This window comes from Myotis nattereri, assembly GCF_964212035.1.
Source record: "Myotis nattereri genome assembly, chromosome: 16".
NCBI classification, from domain to species: Eukaryota; Metazoa; Chordata; class Mammalia; order Chiroptera; family Vespertilionidae; genus Myotis; species Myotis nattereri.
The window spans coordinates 5,767,926-5,788,500 of record NC_138091.1 but is presented as its reverse complement, the minus strand read 5'-3'; the positions used below and the strand labels follow the sequence as shown (position 1 = coordinate 5,788,500).

Here is a 20,575-nt window from a genome sequence, read left to right as displayed (position 1 = left end):
TGTGCAGGAGGCAGCTGATCAATGTTTCTCTCTCATCGATGTTTCTAACTCTCTATCCCTCTCTCCTTCCTCTCTGTAAAAAAATCAATAAAATATATATATTTTTAAAAGAATCACCACATCTAATAAAGTCTGGTTCAATATCAAGTTAAATAAAAATATCACCAGATTGTAAATTATTTATTATTGAAAGTTGTCCCCCCATTGACCCCTTCTAGCCTACCCCATGGGTTATGCATAAATGCATACAAGGTGTTTGGAAGATCACTTCCCAGCCACCCACCCTCCCCCACCTTCCCTCTGAGATTCTACAGTCTGTTCTATGCTTCTGTGTCTGAACCTATTTTGTTCATCAGTTTATTTTCTTCATTAGATGCCACATATGAATGAGATCATGTATCCCATGGTATAAATGTACCACAGCTTTTATATCCACTCATCTACTGATGGACACTTGGGCTGTTTCCAGATCTTAGCTATGGTAGATTGTGCTGCTATGCACATGGGAGTGCATACATTCTTTCTGATTGGTTTTTCGGGTTTCTTAGTATATATTCCTAAAAGTGGGATCACTGGGTCAAATGGCAGTTCCATATTTAATTTTTTGAGGAAACTCCATACTGTTTTCCTTAATGGCAGCACCAGTCTGCATTCCCACCAGCAGTGCACTAGGGTTCCCTTTTCTCCACACCCTCGCCAGCACTTGTCATTTGTTGATTTGTTGATGGTAGCCATTCTGACAGATGTGAAGTGACACCTAATTGTCATTTTAATTTGCATCTCTCTGATGATCAGTGACTTTGAGCATTTTTTCATATGTCTCTTGGCCATCTGTATGTCCTCTATGGAGCAGTGTCTATTTAGGTCTTTTCCCCATTTTTTAATTGGATTGTTAGTCTTCCTTTTGTTAAGTTGTATGAATTCCTTATATATTTTGGAAATTAATCCTTTATCAGATGTATCGCTGCCAAATATTTCCTTAAAGTCAGCAAGAGAAAAGAAAACTGCTACCTACAAAGGCTGACACCTGATTTCTCATCAGAAACTCTACGGGTCAGCCCTTAACAGTTTGGCTCAGTGGATAGAGCATTGGCATGCAGACTGAAGGATCCCGGGTTCAATTCCGGTCAAGGACATTGCCTGGGTTCCAGGCTCAATCCCCAGTAGGGGGCATACAAGAGGCAGCCGATCAATGATTCTCTCTCATCATTGATATTTCTATCTCTCTCTCCTTCTCTCTTTCTCTCTGAAATAAAAATATATTTAAAAATTTTTTAAAAAACCTCTACAGGCCAGAAGGGAATGGCATGAAGTACTCAAAGTAATGGAAAGCAAGACCTGAAACCAAGATTACTATATACAGCAAGACTATCATTCAAAATAGATGGTCAAATAAAGAGCTCCCCAGACTAAAAAGGCTAAAGGAGCATATCACCACCAAGCCAGCATTACAAGAAATGCTAAAGGGTCTGCTGTAAAGAGAAGAAGAAATAGAGAAGCCTAGGCATACAGAATTAAAATGGCAATAAGTAAGTATCTATCAATAATAACCCTAAATGTAAATGGATTAAATGCTCCAATCAAAAGGCATAGGGTAGCTGAATGAATACAAAAACATGACCCAACTATATGCTGTCTACAAGAGACCGACCTCAGAACAAAACACACACACAGGATGAGTATGAAGGGAAAATTATTTTCCATGCAAATGGAAAAGAAAAAAAAAGCTGGAGTAGCAATACTCATATCTGACAAAATAGACTTTAAAACGAAGGGCATCACAAGAGACAGCAAAGATCACTACATAATGCTAAAGGGATTGATTCAACAAGAGGATATAACTATGGTAAACATATATGCACCCAAGATAGGAGCATCTAAATAAATAAAAACACTTCTAGAGGACTTTAAAGGAGAAATCGACAACAATACACTCATAGACAAAAACTTGACAAGGAACCAGTGACCCTAAAGGACACACTGGATCAGATGGATTTAACTGACATTTATAGAACATTTCACCCCAAAACTGCAGAATATACATTCTTCTCAACTGCACATGCATCATTCACAAAGATAGACCACATGTTAGGACACAAAACAAGTCTCTACAAGTTCAAGAAGATTAAAATCATATCAAGCATCTTCTCAGATCACGGTGGAATGACATAAGAAACAACTACAGTAAAAACTCCCAAAAATATTCAAACACGTGGAGGCTAAATAGCATGTTATTAAACAATGAATGGGTTACCAACAAGATCAAGAAAGAAAGAAAATACTTCCTAGAAACAAATGAAAATGAACACACAACAACCTAAAATTTCTGGGACACACAGAAAAAGCAGTCCTGAGGGGGCAGTTCATAGCACTACAGTTCTACCTTAAAAAAAAAAAAATCAACAATAAACTATTTAACTCTACGACTTAAAGAACTAGAAAGAGAATAACAAGAAAAGCCCAGAGTAAGTAAAAGGAAGGAAATAACAAAGATTAGATCAGAAATAAATGACATACACACTAAAAAATGTACAAAAAATTAATGAAACCAAGAGCTGGTTCTTTGAAAGGATAAACAAGATTGATGAACCATTAACCAGATTCATCAAGAAACAAAGAGAGAAGAGCCAAATAAATAAAATCAGAAACGAAAGCAGAGAAGTAACATTTGACACCACAGAAATACAAAGGATTGTAAGAAAATACTATGAACAACTATGTGCCAATAAGCTGGACCATGAGGATGAAATGGACAAATTCCTAGAAAAATACAATCTCCCAAAAGTGAATCAGGAAGAATCAGAAAACCTGTATAGGCCAATAATAACTGATGAAATAGAAGCAGTAATCAAAAAACTTCCAGCCAACAAAATCCAGGGTCTGGATGGCTTCACAGGGGAGTTTTACCAAGCCTTCAAATAACAACCAACACCTATACTCCTCAAACTATTCCAAAATATCCAAGAGGAAGGAACTTTTCCAAGCTCTTTTTATGAGGCCAGCATTATCCTCATTCCAAAACCAAATAAAGACACTATAAAGAAAGAGAATTACAAGCCAATATCCCTGATGAACATAGATGCTAAAATCCTCAACAAAATATTAGCAAATCAGATCCAGAAATATATTTAAAAGATCATACACCATGACCAAGTAGGATTCATCCCAGGGATGCAAAGCTGGTACAATATTCGTGAATCAATTAATGTGATACATCACATAAACATTTTGAAAGACAAAAATCACATGATCATATCAATAGACACAGAAAAAGCATTTGACAAAATGGATGAAAGACTTAAATGTAGGTCGGGAAATCATAAAATTCCTAGAAGAAACCATAGGCAGCAAAATCTCAGACATTTCTCATAGCAATATGTTTACAGATACAACTAGGGCAAAGGAAACTAGGGATAAAATAAACAAATTGCACTACATCAAAATTAAAAAGTTTCTGCACAGCAAAAGAAACCATCAACAAAACAAAAAGAGAGCCCACTATATGGGAGAAAATATTTGGCAATGATACATCTGATAAAGGATTAATATCCAAAATATATAAGGAATTCATACAACTTAACAAAAGGAAGACAAACAATCTAATTAAAAAATGGGCAAAGCACCTAAATAAACACTGCTCTATAGAGGACATACAGATGGCCAAGAGACATATGAAAAAATGCTCAAAGTCACTGATCATCAGAGAGATGCAAATTAAAATGACAATGAGGGAATCACCTCACAGCTGTCAGAAAGGCTACCATCAACAAATCAGCAAATGACAAGTGCTGGTGAGGATATGGAGAAAAGGGAGCCCTAGTGCACTGCTGGTGGGAATGCAGACTGGTGCAGCCATTAAGGAAAACAGTATGGAGTTTCCTCAAAAAATTAAATATGGAACTGCCATTTGACCCAGTGATCCCACTTCTAGGAATATATCCTAAAAAATCCAAAACACCAATCAGAAAGAATGTATGCACCCCCGTGTACATAGCAGCACAATTTGCAATAGCTAAGATCTGGAAACTGCCCAAGTGCCCATCAGTAGATGAGTGGATAAAAGCTGTGGTACATTTACACCATGGAATACTATGCAGCAGTAAAAAAGAAGAATCTCTTACTTTTTGAGACAGCATGGAGAGACCTGGAGAGTATCATGCTAAATGAAATAAGTCAGTCAGAGAAAGACAAGTATCACAGATCTCACTCATATGTGGAATCTAAGTAACAAAATAAACCGATGAACAGAGTGGATCCAGAGACATGGAAGCATGGAACAGAGTGCGGAATCTCAGAGGGAAGGTGAGGGGGAGTGGGTGGATGGGAGGTAGTCAATGAAAAACCTTGTATGCACATATGCATAACCCATGGACAGAGACAATAGTGTGCTGAAGGCCTGGGGTAGGAGGGCTGGGACAGGCTGGAGGGGGTCAATGGGGGATAAAGAGGGGCTTATGTAATATTTCGACAATAAAAAATCATTTAAAAAATAAAAATAGCCCTAGCTAGTTTGACTCAGTAGATAGAGCGTCAGCATGCAGACTGGAGGGTCCTGGGTTCGATTCCGGTCAAGGGCACATGCCTGGGTTGTGGGCTTGATCCCCAGTGGGGGGTGTGCAGGAGGCAGTCAATCAATGATTCTCTCATCATTGATGTTTCTGTCTCACTCTCCCTCTCCCTTCCTCTCTGAAATTAATAAAAATATTTTTCAATAGATCCAGAGACATGGAAGCATGCAATAGACTTATGAATCTCAGAGGGAAGGAAGTGTGGTAAGAAATTGACCAAAGAAATTATATGTATATATGTATAACCCATGAACACAAACAATTGTGTGGTGAAGGCCTGGGGAGGGGTTGGGAGCAGAGTGGAGGGGGTTAATGGGGGGGGGGAGAGGGACAGCTGTAATACTTTCAACAATAAGGATAAATAAATAATAAATAAGCTGTGGGACATGTGCACATTGGAATACTATGTGGCTGTAAAAAGAGGGATCACTTACCCTTCGTGATAGCATGGATGGACCTGGAGAGTTATATGCTAAGTGAAATAGCCAGTCAGAGAAAGACAAGTATCACATGATCTGACTTATATGTGGAATCTAATGAACAAAATAAGCTGAGGCATGATGAAACAGACTGACAGATCTCAGAGGGGAGGGGGAATGGCGGTGATGGGAAGAGATTAACCAAAGAACTTTTATACATACATAGCCCATGGACACAGAAATAGTGGGGTGAAGGTCTGGGGTGGGACAATGGCTGGGTGGAGGGAAGCAAGGGGGAACATTGGGGGACATCTGTAATACTCTTAGTAATATAAATACATATATTTCTAAAAAGAGAGACAGACATGAATCTCTATCATTCCCTCTGGGGTGTGATGCTCTTTTTTAATTTACATCTTGACCAGGGATGAAGTAGGGAGGCAGTTTCACAGCATTCCACTTGACCTTACCCATTTTGTAGTTTTTAACCCTACAGGCTAAGAAACCAATTTGACTTGCCAACTACAACTACATTTATTCTGGTCGTACATTCAAGGTCTTGGGAAACTACCACTAGATGGGACAATGAACCCTGTTGACCTACCATTAGACAGGACTCTACTTATTACCTGGCTCCCATATTCCCCCATTCTAACACAGAGGTCAGCATGATGCCTCAAGTCCTTAAACAGAGCCTTGAAACTTGTGGGTACTCCTCTTTTCCCCATGCAAGTTCAGGTTCCTTTGGGGGAGGACTGGAAAAATCATCTCAGATGTTTGATGTGGTGTTGCAGGTCCTTCCTTCTGATAATTTGGCTTCTTTAGTCAATGGGTTATGGGTCTGAAAACTGCCTGAGGTCTGTAAATGGGGCAAAAGACTGGCATTTTATTCACCTCAACCTCTTAATCATCCACCCTTGGTTCCATTTGATTGTATAGATTGCGCACCACCCATGTTGTCTGCCCGTATGTTGTGCCTGTAGAGACACCTTGTTCTTTGCCTCCATAGCTCTCTGAAGATAAAATATTTCCTCTACTTTCCCAGGCCCCCTTCCACCTTGATCTTACTGCTCATTATGCTCACTGAGCTCACCTTGTTTCTGAAGGTTAAGTGCCACCCTCAGGGAGCCCAGTTCTGTAACAAACCCCCTACTGTCAGCCTCAGCCTACGGAGGACAGCCACCACTGAACTTTTCACTGATGCCGGTGCCCCCTCCCACTAGCACATTCTGCACCTAACAGGTCTTCCAAGCCTTCCAGCTTTATATACTGATTCATTATCCAGCCTTACATACTCTGCCTGTTCTTGGTACTTACTTCTCTGAGCCTTGCAATCCCTTCTTTCATCATTTGCCAAGCAATTCTGGCATTTCTGCTTCCATCTATTTCTCCAAGCCTCCACAAGTCCTAGCAATACATTAGCACCATCTCCTGGCATCCTTGCCAGAATGTTTACACCCTTATCACAGGACTACATTCCTTTTCAATAAACTTGCCAGAAAATAAATAAATAAACAAACAAACTCGCCAGTACTCAGCTATAGGTTCTGCCCTCCTTGATCCAGCCTCCTCAGCATCCAGACCCATATATTCTTCTGGTTCCTACAGATACAGATTGGCGAGGGTCTGCAGTAACTTTAGGGGATAGTGCTTTTTTAAAATTGATTTTAGAGCAAGAGAGAGAGAAACATCGATTTGTTATTTCCCTTATGTATGCATTCATTGGTTGTTTCTTGTATGTGCTCTGATGAGGATGGAACCTGCAGCCTTGGTGTATCAGGACGACACTCTATCCAACTGAACTGTCCAGCCAGGGCCCAGTGGATAGTTCTTCTCCTCCCTTATTAGGCCCAATATTTCCCCTGTTGGGTTCTGTGGTGACTTGACCCTAGTTATTGGTAGTGACCAGGAGGGGAGGAAAGAGGAGATTGTGAGAGGGGAACAGGTTTTATTGCAAAGTAGAGGCCTCTGTCTGTATCATTTTCAAGTGGGCCACTTTTGCAGGCCCTGGGAATTTAGAGGGATTGGTGTTTTGAGATGTTAGCCTACATTAATCCAAACATCCCCATCCTGCGTCTCAGGGTTCTACTCCTTTCCAAGCAGGCCCTGACCGTGGCAACGCAAACTTTCCGGGGTTGAGAATTCAACCTTATCTGAAGTTATGCTGCTCTTACATTTTACCATCCGGCTTCAAGGAACCTCTGATCTCCACGCTTTTCCTTAAATTGGTGATTAACCACCCTCTCAGCCTTTCCTTGTCAATAGATCTCAGTAACAGCTATTCAATTCCATAGTCCTTAAAACTGCTACCTGCCCAATCTCATAAAGATTTGAGATAGAGCATCCACAGTGCATTCCCTTCCATCAGTATCCCATCCCGGTTCTACACCAGTGACAGATGTAATAATTATGCTGCTACAGCCTAACATGCACGGTCAGTACTGCACCAGTCTCAGGTGATGGTGCCCTCATCGCCAGCAAGATGACTGTCCGATTAGTATTTGGTTGAATAGTGGGAGGTTGTAGCCTAGCCGAGTCGACACATTTGCCTGGTGTGGTAACTTGAGGACTCTCGGACACTCCTCCCATCGAGAGTTGGGGTCTACATCTACCTCTGCTTGATTCTGCACAGACTTGTAACTGGCTTGGCTGGGAGGATGATGGAAGTGATGCTATGAGGCTTCCAAGGGGGCCTCGCTCTTGTTCACTAGATGACTGCTCCTGAAGCCCGGGGCCACCTTGTAAAAAGCCCAACCACAGGAGGCACTCCGGCCAAATCCAGGCTGAGGTCATCCTTAGGCCGCCTCAGCCCAGCACAAGGCAAGCGAGTCAAGCAGCCTGCTTGGAGGTGGACCCTCACCGCCGTCCAACCACCGCCACTCGGGCTCCAGACAGTGCGGCGAAGGGGAGCCCCGCGCGGGGTCCCCCGCCCCATTCCCGAGCCACAGAGTCCGTCCGCGCGGTAATGCTTGCCCTTTCAAGCCACCCAGTGGGCAGTGGTTTGCGGGCACAGCATGAGATAACAGGAACACCCGGACTATGCTTTTCTATCCGTTTCTTTTCCAGCATTTTGCGTATGTTTTGAGTCTCTTGTAAACAGCATGCTTTCGGATGTTGCTCTTTTTTTCCAACCTGAGAGTCTCGGAATCGGATTCCTGAGGAGGGATTCGGGACCTTCAACAGTGAATGCCTGCTTGCAGCAAAGCCCCAGCCAGCACTTGGGCTTTTCACCTTTAGACCCATCTCCGCTCCCCATCCTCTGGGAACTGTGGCACCAGGTTTACTCTGGTTAATTAGCGGGGCTCCAACCCTCTCGCCCGCGCGATTCTTTCCCCTCCCTCCTCCCCGCACCCCTCCCCCCCCCCCCCCCCCCCCCGCAACATGCTGGGCGCTCCCGCACCTCCAAGTCGCCCCGCAGACCTGCCTCGGACCAGGACAACTCGGAGGAAGGCCCCCTTCACCACGGTGACGGCCAACCAGCGAGCCGCGGGGCTGGGCCGGAGGAGGTTGCCATGGCGACCAGTCCGCCGAGAGGCGAGCCGGGCGCGGCTTCCGATTGGCTCCGCGGACACGCAGCGTCGGCCTCGCGCACATGCGCAGTGGCGCCCAGGCGACGTCTCGGCGGACGGGGGGCGCCGCGGCTTCCCGGCCGGGCCTCTCAGGACTGGGGTGGGACGCGCGTTCCAGGCCGAGACGCCCGTGCTCCCCGGCGAGGGCAGTGGCGGAGCCAGAGGCCCCTCTGCGGCGCGGGACCGAGCCCGCCGCCAGGGCCCGCACCGGCCGCCATTGTTGCGGGGGCCTCCGGCCTCTCCGTCCCGGCCGCAGGTAAGGATGTCCCGGACGCCCGTGCTGGCGGCCTGCGGGGAGGTGAACACGCGGTAAATGCTCTATGGGGTGGGGGTGGGGGGGGTCCTCGGGCCGAGAGGAGCGCGGAGACCTGCTGGGAAGGGGCGGCGGGGGCGGCAAGGCCAGCACCTCTGCGGTGCAGGACCTACTAGACAGTCGGCCTTGGGGACCGTTGCGGTTGCGGAGGGCTCGCAGCTGGAGCCTGTGGACCGACAGGTGTCAGGGTTCTCCTCCGGGCCAGGCCTGCGGGGGTTTCTTCGGCATCCTGGCTCCAGGTGTGTTCGGGAGGAATTGTCTCCTTTAGAAGCACATAAGGGCTTCAGATCGCACCAGCTTCTTATTTTTCCCAGTCCAAGCAGCTGGTCTCCCCTGCCGTCCATGAAAAGCTAGAATAGGCCGAAATTAATATGCAAAGCAGGTAAATGGATTTGCTTACAAATCTAAAGATAGAAAGGAAGGAGACCACGGTAAAGTCTGTATGGTTTAGGGGAGGTGGGGGTTGTGGTGGGGTTTTTGTGTGTTTTTGTTGCTGTTAGTCCTCACCGGAGGATCATTGTTTCATTGATCTTTAGAGAATGGAAGGGAGTGTGGGGAGAGAGAGAGAAACATCAACGTGAGGGAGGCACATTGATTGGTTGCCTCCCACACGTGCCAAACAGGCATGGGGTCAAACCTGTAACCCAGGTACATGCCTTTGAGCGGAATCGAACCCCTGACCCTTCGGTGCGCTCCAACCACTGAGCGCACTGGCAAGGGTGGAGTCTATATGTTACTTTCTGTGCACACTGAATAGTCTATTTCTGTTTGTGTGTTCTATAGGGGAGAGCACCCGGAATACTTGATCTTGTGGTCTGTTCTTGTGTTTTAGGGTCTCTTAACCATCCCTGCAAAGTAGTAGGCTCAGAATTTGTAACTAAGGCTGATAACTCTACCTTGACTCTGTTGTGCCCCTGGCTGCAGCAGCCCTACACGTAATGTCCTTGCGGCTCTAGCATGAGACTTCAAGCAGTTGGCTCACCACTAGAGAAATAAAGGGTATTGCCAGATTGACTGTCCTGCAATGGCAGCCCCAAGCAAGAGGATGACCAGTTCTTCACGCTCCCAAGTCTTTGTAACGTGGAAGCCAGACAAGGCTCAGAGTGGACCCAACAAAGCAGAAAAGGAAACCCTTGCTTCAAGACTTCTGCATGACACTGAGACCTGTCGACAGAATTTTAGGAATTTTCCATACCCAGACTTGGCTGGTCCTCGAAAAGCATTGAATCAACTCCGAGAGCTCTGCCTGAAGTGGCTGAGACCTGAGATTCACTCAAAGGAACAAATCCTGGACCTGCTGGTGCTGGAGCAATTCCTGACCATCCTGCCTGGGGAGGTTAGAACTTGGGTAAAGTCCCAGTACCCGGAGAGCAGCGAGGAAGTAGTGACTCTGGTGGAGGATTTGACTCAGATTCTAGAAGATGAAGGTGAGAATTATAGAGCATAGAGGGGAGGAGTCCTGGGTGGTTAGAGAAGACAACAAGCATATCATAGAGCAGCCTGTTAAAGAAATGGGGAGAAGGAAGGTCAGTGAGGGAGTGAGAACAGGCTTTAACATGATCCTCATCCTATCCCCTTCAGATTTCTTAGAACCACAGACACATTCTCTAAACCCAGAGGAGATGTGTCATAAAACAGTGATCAGATACAACCAGATTTCCCCCTTGTGAGCCCTCAGGAAGTTTACCTGCAGAGGTTTGAACCATTCTGCCAATAAATCATTTGCTTTGTGAACTGGGTTTTACAGTAACACTTCCAAATAGATAGAAAAGGGTTCGGATAACATGTGCTTATTAAGTGAAGATACAACTCACAAAATTGACATCACATGAGGATTTAGTAGAAAACAGTGAATTTGGTAAATATACTTAAGAGTGCCAGAGCAGACTTTTTCTTAAAGCCTGCACTGATGTCTTAGGACAAGTCCTTGCTTCTTCCTGCTGATTTTTTTAAGTAGGGGTGCTGTGTTTGGTTTCCTTCTGACTTCTCACTTTAAGGAAATATAGGCATCTATAAAAAAAAAATAGAGAGAGAGAGAAAAAGAAAAAAAATACAGGCATCTATTTGGCAATTCAAATAGGACTGATCTCCAGCATGATCTCTTTCTCTTCCCTAGCTGCTCCTCCGAACTCTGTCTTTTCCCAAGAGATCCCAGAGGAAGATCCCAAAGGAAGACATGCCTTCCAGGCTGGGTGGCTAAATGACTTGGTGACCAAAGTGAGTTTTAGTGTCTTCTGTAATTTTAAAAAGTCTCATAGTGTGTGATGACATTTTCTTTCCTGTCCTTCTAACTTCTGTGACCCCAAAAATCCTATCAAGAACTAAGCCTCAGTTTTTCTCTTTCAGTCACGTTGGCCTATTAAGGTGGATGAATTCCCTGTGTAGGAAATGGGGATGCCTTGGCTCACTTATGTACTTTAAGGCAATGATATGGCATTGAGGTTAAGGGATTGACCTGCACAGCCAAATGGATCTAGGTTTGGTTCCTGGTTCTACCATTGAACCTGTAATTTGGTGAAAGATACTTAACCACCCAGCCTGAGTTATTCGACTCTAATACTGAGTTATTCGACTCTAATAGAATATTCCTCTATAAGGATTAAATATTATGAGACTTGTTACCCTGTATTGTAGTAAGTAATCAATAAGATCACAGTAGGGTAAACAATAGTTACTAATATTATTTTTCCTCATGAACAAGTGATTAAAGGCAGTGTATTATATGGAGTTACTTTTGATTATTAGTCTATTTTATTTTAAGGAAGAGCAACTCAGTCCATTTTAAGAGAAAGATTTGCTGTAAAAACAGATGGTCTGGAATTGGTAACCATTATAAAATTATTTATAGATAATATGAATGTTTACCTGAAAAATCTAAGAAAATCAAGGGAAAACTGGTAGAAACAATAATAAAATTTGAGTAAAGTGACAAATTAATCATTTTATACATAAAAATCAGATAGATGATAAAATGAAATAAAATATTTCATTCACAATATTCCCCCTCCCCCTTCAAATTTAAAATAGATAGAACTCAGCAGAGTATACATTTTGCAATACCTTCATGTTCTGTATCATTCTATAGGATGTGAAAGAAGCCATGAATATTGTAAAAAAAAAAAAAAAAAGTCAGTTTTCCCTGACTTATAAACTTAATATGATTTCAAAATCCCAATATAAGTTTTAAAGGAACTTAGTTTATTTGAAAACCATGTAAGCGTACTCAAGAATTTTTTTTGCCCTAACCGGTTTGGCTCAGTGGATAGAGCGTCAGCCTGTGGACTCAAGATCCCAGGTTCGATTCCGGTCAAGGGCATGTGCCTTGGTTGTGGGCACATTCCCAGTAGGGAGTGTGCAGGAGGCAGCTGATCGATGTTTCTCTCTCATCGATGTTTCTAACTCTCTATCCCTCTCTCCTTCCTCTCTGTAGAAAAAATCAATAAAAAATATATTTTTTAGCCATAATCGGTTTGGCTCAGTGGATAGAGCGTCGGCCTGCAGACTGAAAGGTCCCAGGTTCGATTCCGGTCAAGGGCATGTACCTTGGTTGCGGGCACATACCCAGTGGGAGGTGTGCAGGAGGCAGCTGATCAATGTTTCTCTCTCATCGGTGTTTCTAACTCTCTCTCTCTCCCTTCCTCTCTGTAAAAAATCAATAAAATATATTTTAAAATATATATATATTTTTTTTTTAAAAAGAATTTTTTTTAATAAAGGAAGAAAACCAAAGAGAGATGTGAAATGTATGTAAAAGTACAGCAGTTAAACAGTGCGGTGAAGAAAGGAAGGGCTCTGCCTCATCATGGAGCACACAGAATATCAAAGTTTCAAATTAACACATTGAACTTACTCTTACGGCAGAGTTTGAAGAGCAAAACCATTCAATTCTGTGTCATCGATGTTTAAAAGTCTTCTTTAAGGCGGAGCCACCAATGTATGCACTAGTGGCAACTGAAAACAATAATTCCACTCTATTTTCAAACTCCCCTTAAAGCCATTCAGGTATGTTCATCCATATATTGGGTGAAAGTTTTGGCTAGAAAATTTCTATGGCCCTACTAAAACTCAAGATTCTATGATTCTCTCCACCACACACCTACCTGGTATTATCACTATCACTTTCCTACTAGTTCCTGAACCAAGTTAAATTGTATTTGATGTTTTAGGAATCAATGACATTCAGAGATGTGGCTGTGGATATCACCCAGGAGGACTGGGAGCTAATGCGTCCTGTACAGAAGGAATTGTATAAGACTGTCACATTACAGAACTATTGGAACATGGTTTCTCTAGGTAAGCATCATCTACACCCACCCCTCCCCTGCATAGCCACCAGAGTATCTTTTCCCTCCATTATTAAAAACGAGTTGGGCCTGTAAAGTACTTTGCTAAGAATGGAAGCCTAGAGATCAGTTGTGCTCATCCCATTTGGGCACAGAAGAGGCTATGTTAGTCCCTTATCCCAAGGGAAAGGTTTCTGAGAGAAGATCATTGAAAACTGATGGGCAGTGTCACGGGGCTGCCACCCAATGCTGTGCCTTGCTCACTCCCTACTTCCCCCATAATCTCCTTCCCCCATGATCTCTAAGCACATATCCTTCAGGGGCCAGCTCTGAAAAGGACAAGGACCTAATTTATTAGGTCACATCCATGAACTGTTGTTTTCCTATAGGGGTCTATCCACTTGGAGAAGAAATCAGGTAATAAAATTTGAACAAATGTTTATACCCAGGATAAAACTCATTATATTCCCCTTGAACAGGACTTACAGTGTACAGACCAACTGTAATTCCTATACTGGAAGAACCATGGATGGTGATGAAGGAAATCTTAGAAGGCCCTACTCCAGGTGAGAGAATCAGTGGTGGATGGGAATCTCTGCACTTAGTCTATAGTACCTGAGTGTGGTGAGAGAGATTTTTAAATATGGGCACGTCACTTTCCACAAAGACATCCAGTCTCAAGAACACTTTCTTGCAGAGACCATCTTCAGGAAAAGATTTTCCTGACATCATGTATCCCCTTATGTCTCATGTATCCTTCCCCATGACCCCGAGTCCCGTCCGCTAGCCTTTGTCTGAGGCTTTCATTGTGCCATCATTCCCTCCCTCTCACTTAAGCATGCATGAATGTCTTCTGAAATCTTAAATTTCAAACCTTCTATTTGAGTTTCTTTTATTTTATTTACTGACAAAACTTTGTAGCCCCCTGCCTCTACTTTCCTAACTCATTCCTTTATTTTTTATTTTCTAAGTATTTAAGAAGACAGTTTATTCACAAGATCATGTTTTTAATATATAAAATATATTTTTTAATTTAAAGTATTTTATTGATTTTTAGAGAGAGGAAGAGAGAGAAACATTGATTTGTTGTTGCACTTATTCATGCATTCATCGGTTGATTCTTTTATGTCCCCTGAACAAGGATCGAATCCACAACCTTGGCATATTGGGATGATGCTCTAACCAACTGAACTACCCAGCCAGGGCCATTTTAAAATTTTATACAAAGCCAAACAAAAGTCTCGCATTTGTACCACATTCACTCAGTTCACCTAGCTCCTACATCTCCCTAACACACAACCACTGTTACTAGTTTTTAGTTTATTCTTTAAGGCATTTATTTTGTTTTGTTTGCATATAAAGTCGGTGTGAAAATATTTTCTCCATTTTCTAATATAAATGGTAACATACTGTACACATAGTAATGTACTTTGCTTTTATTACTTAAAAGCATAGCTTGATAAGTGTTCCAAATAGGTATGTAAAGAACTTAAATACCTGCATCCAATTTTATTGTGTCTTTCATATTTTATTGAACCTGTTCCCTGTTGATGGACTTTTTGGTGGTTCCCATTCCTTTCTTCCTTCCTTTATTTTGAAAGATTTCAAACCAGTGAAGTTGTAGGAATAGTACATTGAACACCTATATATTTTTTATCTGGAATCACCATTTATCATCATTCAGCCACTTTTGCCTTTTTTATTGATTTCAGAGACCTGAAGGGAGAGAGTTAGAAGCTTCAATGATGTGAGAGAATAATCAATTGGCTGCCTCTGGCATCCTCCCCCGCCTCCCCAGGAATTGAACCTGCAACGTTGACATGTGTTCTGACCGGGAATCGAAACCGTGACCTCCTGGTTCATGGGTTGACACTTAACCAGTGAGCAACACCAGCTAGGCTGCCTTATAGTTTTTCCATTGATTTTTAGAGAGAGTAGAAGGGAGGGGAGTGGAGAGAGAGAGAACATCGATGTGAGAGAGACACATTGATTGTTTGCCTCCCGCACACTCCCTGACTGGGCTGGGTGTGAACCTGCTACCCATATACATGCCCTTGACTGGGAATGGAACCTGCGACCTTTTCATGTGTGAGCTGATGCTCTAACCATGGAGCACACTGGCCAGGGCTGCCTTATCTCTTTACATGTACACACACATACTTTGCTTTTACACTGAACCATTTGAAAGTTAGTTGCAAGTATCATATCATCTCACCCCTAAATGTTTCAATTTATATCTTCTAAGAACATGGACATTCTACAAAAGTACAACACCATTGTCTCCAAATGTTTAATATTTAAATAATAATGTTATCTAATTGATAGTCAAATACTTAGATTTCTCTAGCTGTCCCAAAATATCCTTTATAGATGATTTTCTCCCCAGTTCAGGATCTAGTCAGGAATCACATGTTCCACTTAGTTATCATTGTTTTAGTCCCTTTTATTTTATCTTATTTCTTTTTTAAAAAAAAGTTTTTTATTGATGTCAGAGAGAGGGAGAGGGAGAGAAAAGCATCAATGATGAGAGAATCATCAAGATTGGCTGCCTCTTGCACGCCCTCTACTGGGGATCAAGCCCACAGCCTAGGCCAGCCGTGGGCAAACTACGGCCCCCGGGGCCGGATCCGGCCCTTTTGAAATGAATAAAACTAAAAAAAAAAAAAGACCGTACCCTTTGATGTAATGATGTTTACTTTGAATTTATATTAGTTCACACAAACACTCCATCCATGCTTTTGTTCTGGCCCTCCGGTCCAGTTTAAGAACCCATTGTGGCCCTCGAGTCAAAAAGTTTGCCCACCCCTGGCCTAGGCCCTAGGCACATGCCCTGATCAGGAATTGAACTGTCACCTCCTAGTTCAAGCCACACTGCCTGGGCTCTTATTCCCTTTTAATCTAGAACTATTCCCCAGTCTTTTCTTCCTTCCCTTCCCTCCCTCCCTTCTTCCCTCCCTCCCTCCCTCCCTTCTTCCCTCCCTCCCTTCCTCCCTTCCTCCCTCCCTCCCTCCCTCCCTCCCTCCCTCCCTCCCTCCCTCCCTTCCTTCCTTCCTTCCTTCCTTCCTTCCTTTCTTCCTTCTTTCCTTTCTTCCTTTCTTCTTTTTCCTTTAATCTTTCATGATGCTGACTTTTTTTGAAGGATCCAGGCCAGATTTGTTTGTTTTTTAATAACCCACATTTGCTTGATTATTCCTCATGATTAGATTCTGATTAATTTTGCCAAGAATACTTTATAGGTATGGACTTCCCATTGCATTTCCTTAACAGGTATATAATGTAATTTTTTCTCATTATTGATGATAGTTTGGTTAAGGTGAGTTCAGGATCTTCCAACATCACCATCTTGGACCACCTCAATGGCAGCCTTTCAAACTAGTGTCCTTTTGAGATATCACTATTAATTTTTGAGCCTTTCCTTGTTTTTTGGCACAAGATATTCTTTATGCTCACCTTGGGCCTACCTTAGACCTGTAATTTCTCTAAGGAACTGAAAATAGTGCTTAGAAACTAGGATTTGGGCAGTATGTGGACTCACTACTATGGGGTATTGTTGCTTCTCAATCTGTTCAGTAGATATGTGTATGTATTATGTATGTAGTTTCAGGGGTTTGTTTGATTTTTTTTACTCATGAATTTATACTGATAACTCTAATTCCATTTTATATTTTCCCATATTCCATTGTGTATTTCCTTTCCCATACAATGAATAACCTGGTTCCCAACAATGTCTGTATATTTACCCATTTGCTGTATCATAATAAACACAAAATGGTTTGGGAATATCAATATCATACAATAACAAACTATCTAGGTTCAGAGTTTCTTCAAAGTCCTTTTTGTCCTTATATATATTCCACTGAGGCTATACAGAATACTTGGCTCAAAAGTTACTTGAATTCTTCCTCCTAGCCCAGCCGTGGGCAAACTACGGCCCACGGGCCGGATCCAGCCTGTTTAAAATGAATAAAACTAAAAAAAAAAAAAAAAAAAAAAAAAAAGACCGTACCCTTTGATGTAATGATGTTTACTTTGAATTTATATTAGTTCACACAAACACTCCATCCATGCTTTTGTTCCGGCCCTCCGGTCCAGTTTAAGAACCCATTGTGGCCCTCGAGTCAAAAAGTTTGCCCACCCCTGTCCTAGCCATATATATACATAAAAGGCTAATAAGTCCACCCGGGTAATGACATCACATAGCAACGCCTGGCTTCCTCTTCGTAGCGACTAGCCTCCTTGTAGTTTCTTCAGCCCAGGAACACGACTTGCTTTATAGCCAGGTGTAAACATTTCACACTGTAACCAAATGTCTGTGAAGTGTTTTCCCGTGCCTCATCTCATTTGATCCTCACAGAAGTCCTGGAGTAGGTAAATAGGAGACTTGGTGGAATCCTATTTTCATTAGCCGGAAAATGGAGATTTAGAAAGCTTAGAAACTGACCGGACTGAAAAGAAGTAAGAAATGGTGGACCTTAAAAATGACTTCAGGTTTTTTCACTGCACAGAATATAGCCAAACACTGCTGCAGTTATATTATTTTACCCTTTGTTCTCCCTGCGTGATCTACGATAATAATCTGCTTCATGTTGATATTTACTGCTGTGTTGCTGACAATTACCTGAAAGAGAAGTTGGGGTGCTTCACTGGGCTGGAAAAAGTTTAGCTACATCAGAAAGCAGGTCTAATTAAGCAAGTTTATTCTATATCTATAAAAGGCTAAGTTGACTCGCGCATGCACGATACATATAAAGCTCTCACTGGTGCCAATCGCACGCATGTGCTTCCATCTGTCATTGTCGATCGTGAATTTGATTGACACTTCTACTAGTATTATAGAGAAAGGGTGAATAGCAATATTAAAATATTTCTTCTAATTAATTTGCTTTCAGTGTGCACAAATTCGTGCACCTGGCCACTAGTCATAACATACTAGTATACAACTAAGTTTGTTTGATTCTGTTTGTGCTCAGTTTTAGTATTTTCTTGTTTTTTAATTTTTTTCTTAACCTGTACATTTTTTAGTATATAAAAATATTAACATGGTTCAGAACTCAAAACTATGTGGAAAGGTATACACTCTCCAGTGTCACCCCAATAAAGTCAATAAAAGGGGAAAAAATTAAGAATTTAAAAAAAGAAAGATATACACTCTTAAATTTTCTGCCTTGTTCCCATTCATTCCCTGTAGTTAAACATGTTCAGTTGTTTCTGATTTGTCCTTTTGATGTTTCTCTTTGCAGAAATCATAAATATAGTCATATCTCCTTTTGTACACTACAGGAGTACTCTATATTCTGTTTGCATTTTGCTTTTCTAATTTTTTAAGTCACTGACTTCTAGTGTGTCTACCAATATTGACGCTGCACTACAGCATTACAATAAATTAAACAATAGTGACACTACCTTAGGGTGACTTGATTCACTTTTTTAAACTTTATCTGACTTGATTTTTTTTTTTACTTTATCTGGTCATTAGGTATTTTAAGGGTCACACTAATTGAAAAGCTTGTTCTTCTCATAATTTATGGCTTTATTTGCCTTGGCAGAATGACATAAAATATGCCAGTAGCACACTGAGTCCTTTGGGGAATGATTTCAGCACACTCTAAACCAGGGGTGGGCAAACTTTTTGACTGGAGGGCCACAATGGGTTCTTAAACTGGACCGGAGGGCCGGAACAAAAGCATGGATGGAGTGTTTGTGTGAACTAATATAAATTCAAAGTAAACATCATTACATAAAAGGGTACGGTCTTTTTTTTCAATAGTTTTATTCATTTCAAATGGGCCGGACCCGGCCCACGGGCCGTAGTTTGCCCACGGCTGCTCTAAACAATGAGAAAACACACATGGCATAATGGAAATAAGCCTGAACTAGAGTCAGGATAGACTTCTGAGTGGTACTGTCCCTCTGGAAGCACTTTAAGTTGACTTCTCAGCATGGTCTTTTAGATGATTCAGGTAGCATAAATTAGGGTTGTAAAGCCACCAAAGGGAGCAGTTTATGGTCATGTATTTTGAGAGTAGTTTTTTCGTGCCAAAAAGCACCAATACTGAAAAAGGCAAATTCCTTTTTGTCTTTTGTAGAGGTGAGGTGTTTTTTTCGATTTTCCTTGTTTTCTATCCTGTCCTTATATAGAGTGTAATACAGGGTATAGACCAGCCGTGGGCAAACTACGGCCCACGGGCCAGATCCGGCCCGTTTGAAATGAATAAAACTAAAAAAAAAAAAAAGACCGTACCCTTTTATGTAATGATGTTTACTTTGAATTTATATTAGTTCACACAAACACTCCATCCATGCTTTTGTCCCGGCCCTCCGGTCCAGTTTAAGAACCCATTGTGGCCCTCGAGTCAAAAAGTTTGCCCACCCCTGGTATAGACTCTGTTAGCCGTCCCTCCTAAAGCTTAGGGTTGGGCCCTAGGCTTTTTCTTCTGGTCCCTGAGCCCCTTGCACCCTCAAAGTGGAATCTTAAGGGTCATCAACAGGATTGAGGATCTCTCACAAGCAGCCAACTTGAGCTCTTGCTGATTTCCTCTCTTCTTGTCTTTACTAGATTTTTGGCATCTGAAGATTTTGTTTTCTTACCATCTCAGTGATATATAATAAGTTGAACCTTTGATAGGATATCTAATCAATCATCATACCTAATAATAGACAAACATGTAAATTGGCCATACCTTTTCGCTATGCTAACCAGCTAATCAGGAGAGTATGCAAATTAACCCAACAAAGATGGTGGTTAATTTGCATACATAGGCTCCAAACGGCGGAGTGAAGCCTGACGGCCCCGGGCTGGCTCCAGCTGGAGCCCGGCCAGAGCGAAGGCCTGGGTCCCGGGTGCCAGAGGCAAACCGGTGCCAGCAGCCAAGGGAAGGAAAGACCTATTGCATGAATCTCTTCGTGCAGCAGGCCTCTAGTATTTTATGAAAGGGAAACTTCGATAATTCACAAATTGAGTAATAGTATTTATTGGTCTTCAAAGCCAGTCTTGTCTCAGAACTCATATAGTTTTTTTTTTTTTTAATTTACACAGGACCTAGCCATTCTTTAAGGTTCAACTCAAATCATGCCTCCTTCCATTCCCAAAGCTTTCCTTGATTGATTACCTGAGTCAACACTGATCTCTTCTATTAGAGCTGTACCATTGTTTGGCCCTATTGACCAATAGATATTTATTACTTCAAATCAATTCATTCTGCTTAGTTATATACACATCTTTAAGCTCTGCTTAATTATCTCAAGTTCTGAACTTGCAATAAATTGATTGGTTTAAAAATGTGTGCTTTAGCAGTGGTTCTAAACCTTCTGGCCCTTTAAATACAGTTCCTCATATTGTGACCCAACCATAAAATTATTTTCGTTGCTACTTCATAACTAATGTTGCTACTGTTATGAATCGTAATGTAAATATCTGATATGC

The 20,575-nt window shown here is 42.1% G+C and overlaps 1 protein-coding gene across 4 annotated transcripts in view; it reads left to right on the top strand.

Moving 5' to 3' along the window:
• The first annotated feature begins 8,551 nt into the window (after nt 1-8,551).
• ZNF287 (zinc finger protein 287) overlaps nt 8,552-20,575 on the top strand; it is a 30,578-nt gene continuing 18,554 nt past the window's right edge. Inside the window, exons 1-6 of one of the 4 annotated variants that reach the window (XM_081110802.1) lie at nt 8,552-8,812; nt 9,702-10,296; nt 10,986-11,086; nt 13,036-13,162; nt 13,632-13,718; nt 16,964-18,248. In XM_081110802.1, coding sequence (XP_080966928.1) covers nt 9,894-10,296; nt 10,986-11,086; nt 13,036-13,162; nt 13,632-13,718; nt 16,964-17,061 — 816 coding nt within the window. In that variant the 5' untranslated portion in view covers nt 8,552-8,812; nt 9,702-9,893 and the 3' untranslated portion in view covers nt 17,062-18,248. Of the gene's footprint in view, nt 8,813-9,701; nt 10,297-10,985; nt 11,087-13,035; nt 13,163-13,631; nt 13,719-16,963; nt 18,249-20,575 lie in introns of those variants that run through there. The other 3 variants (XM_081110801.1, XM_081110803.1, XM_081110804.1) reach the window with 3 other exon arrangements.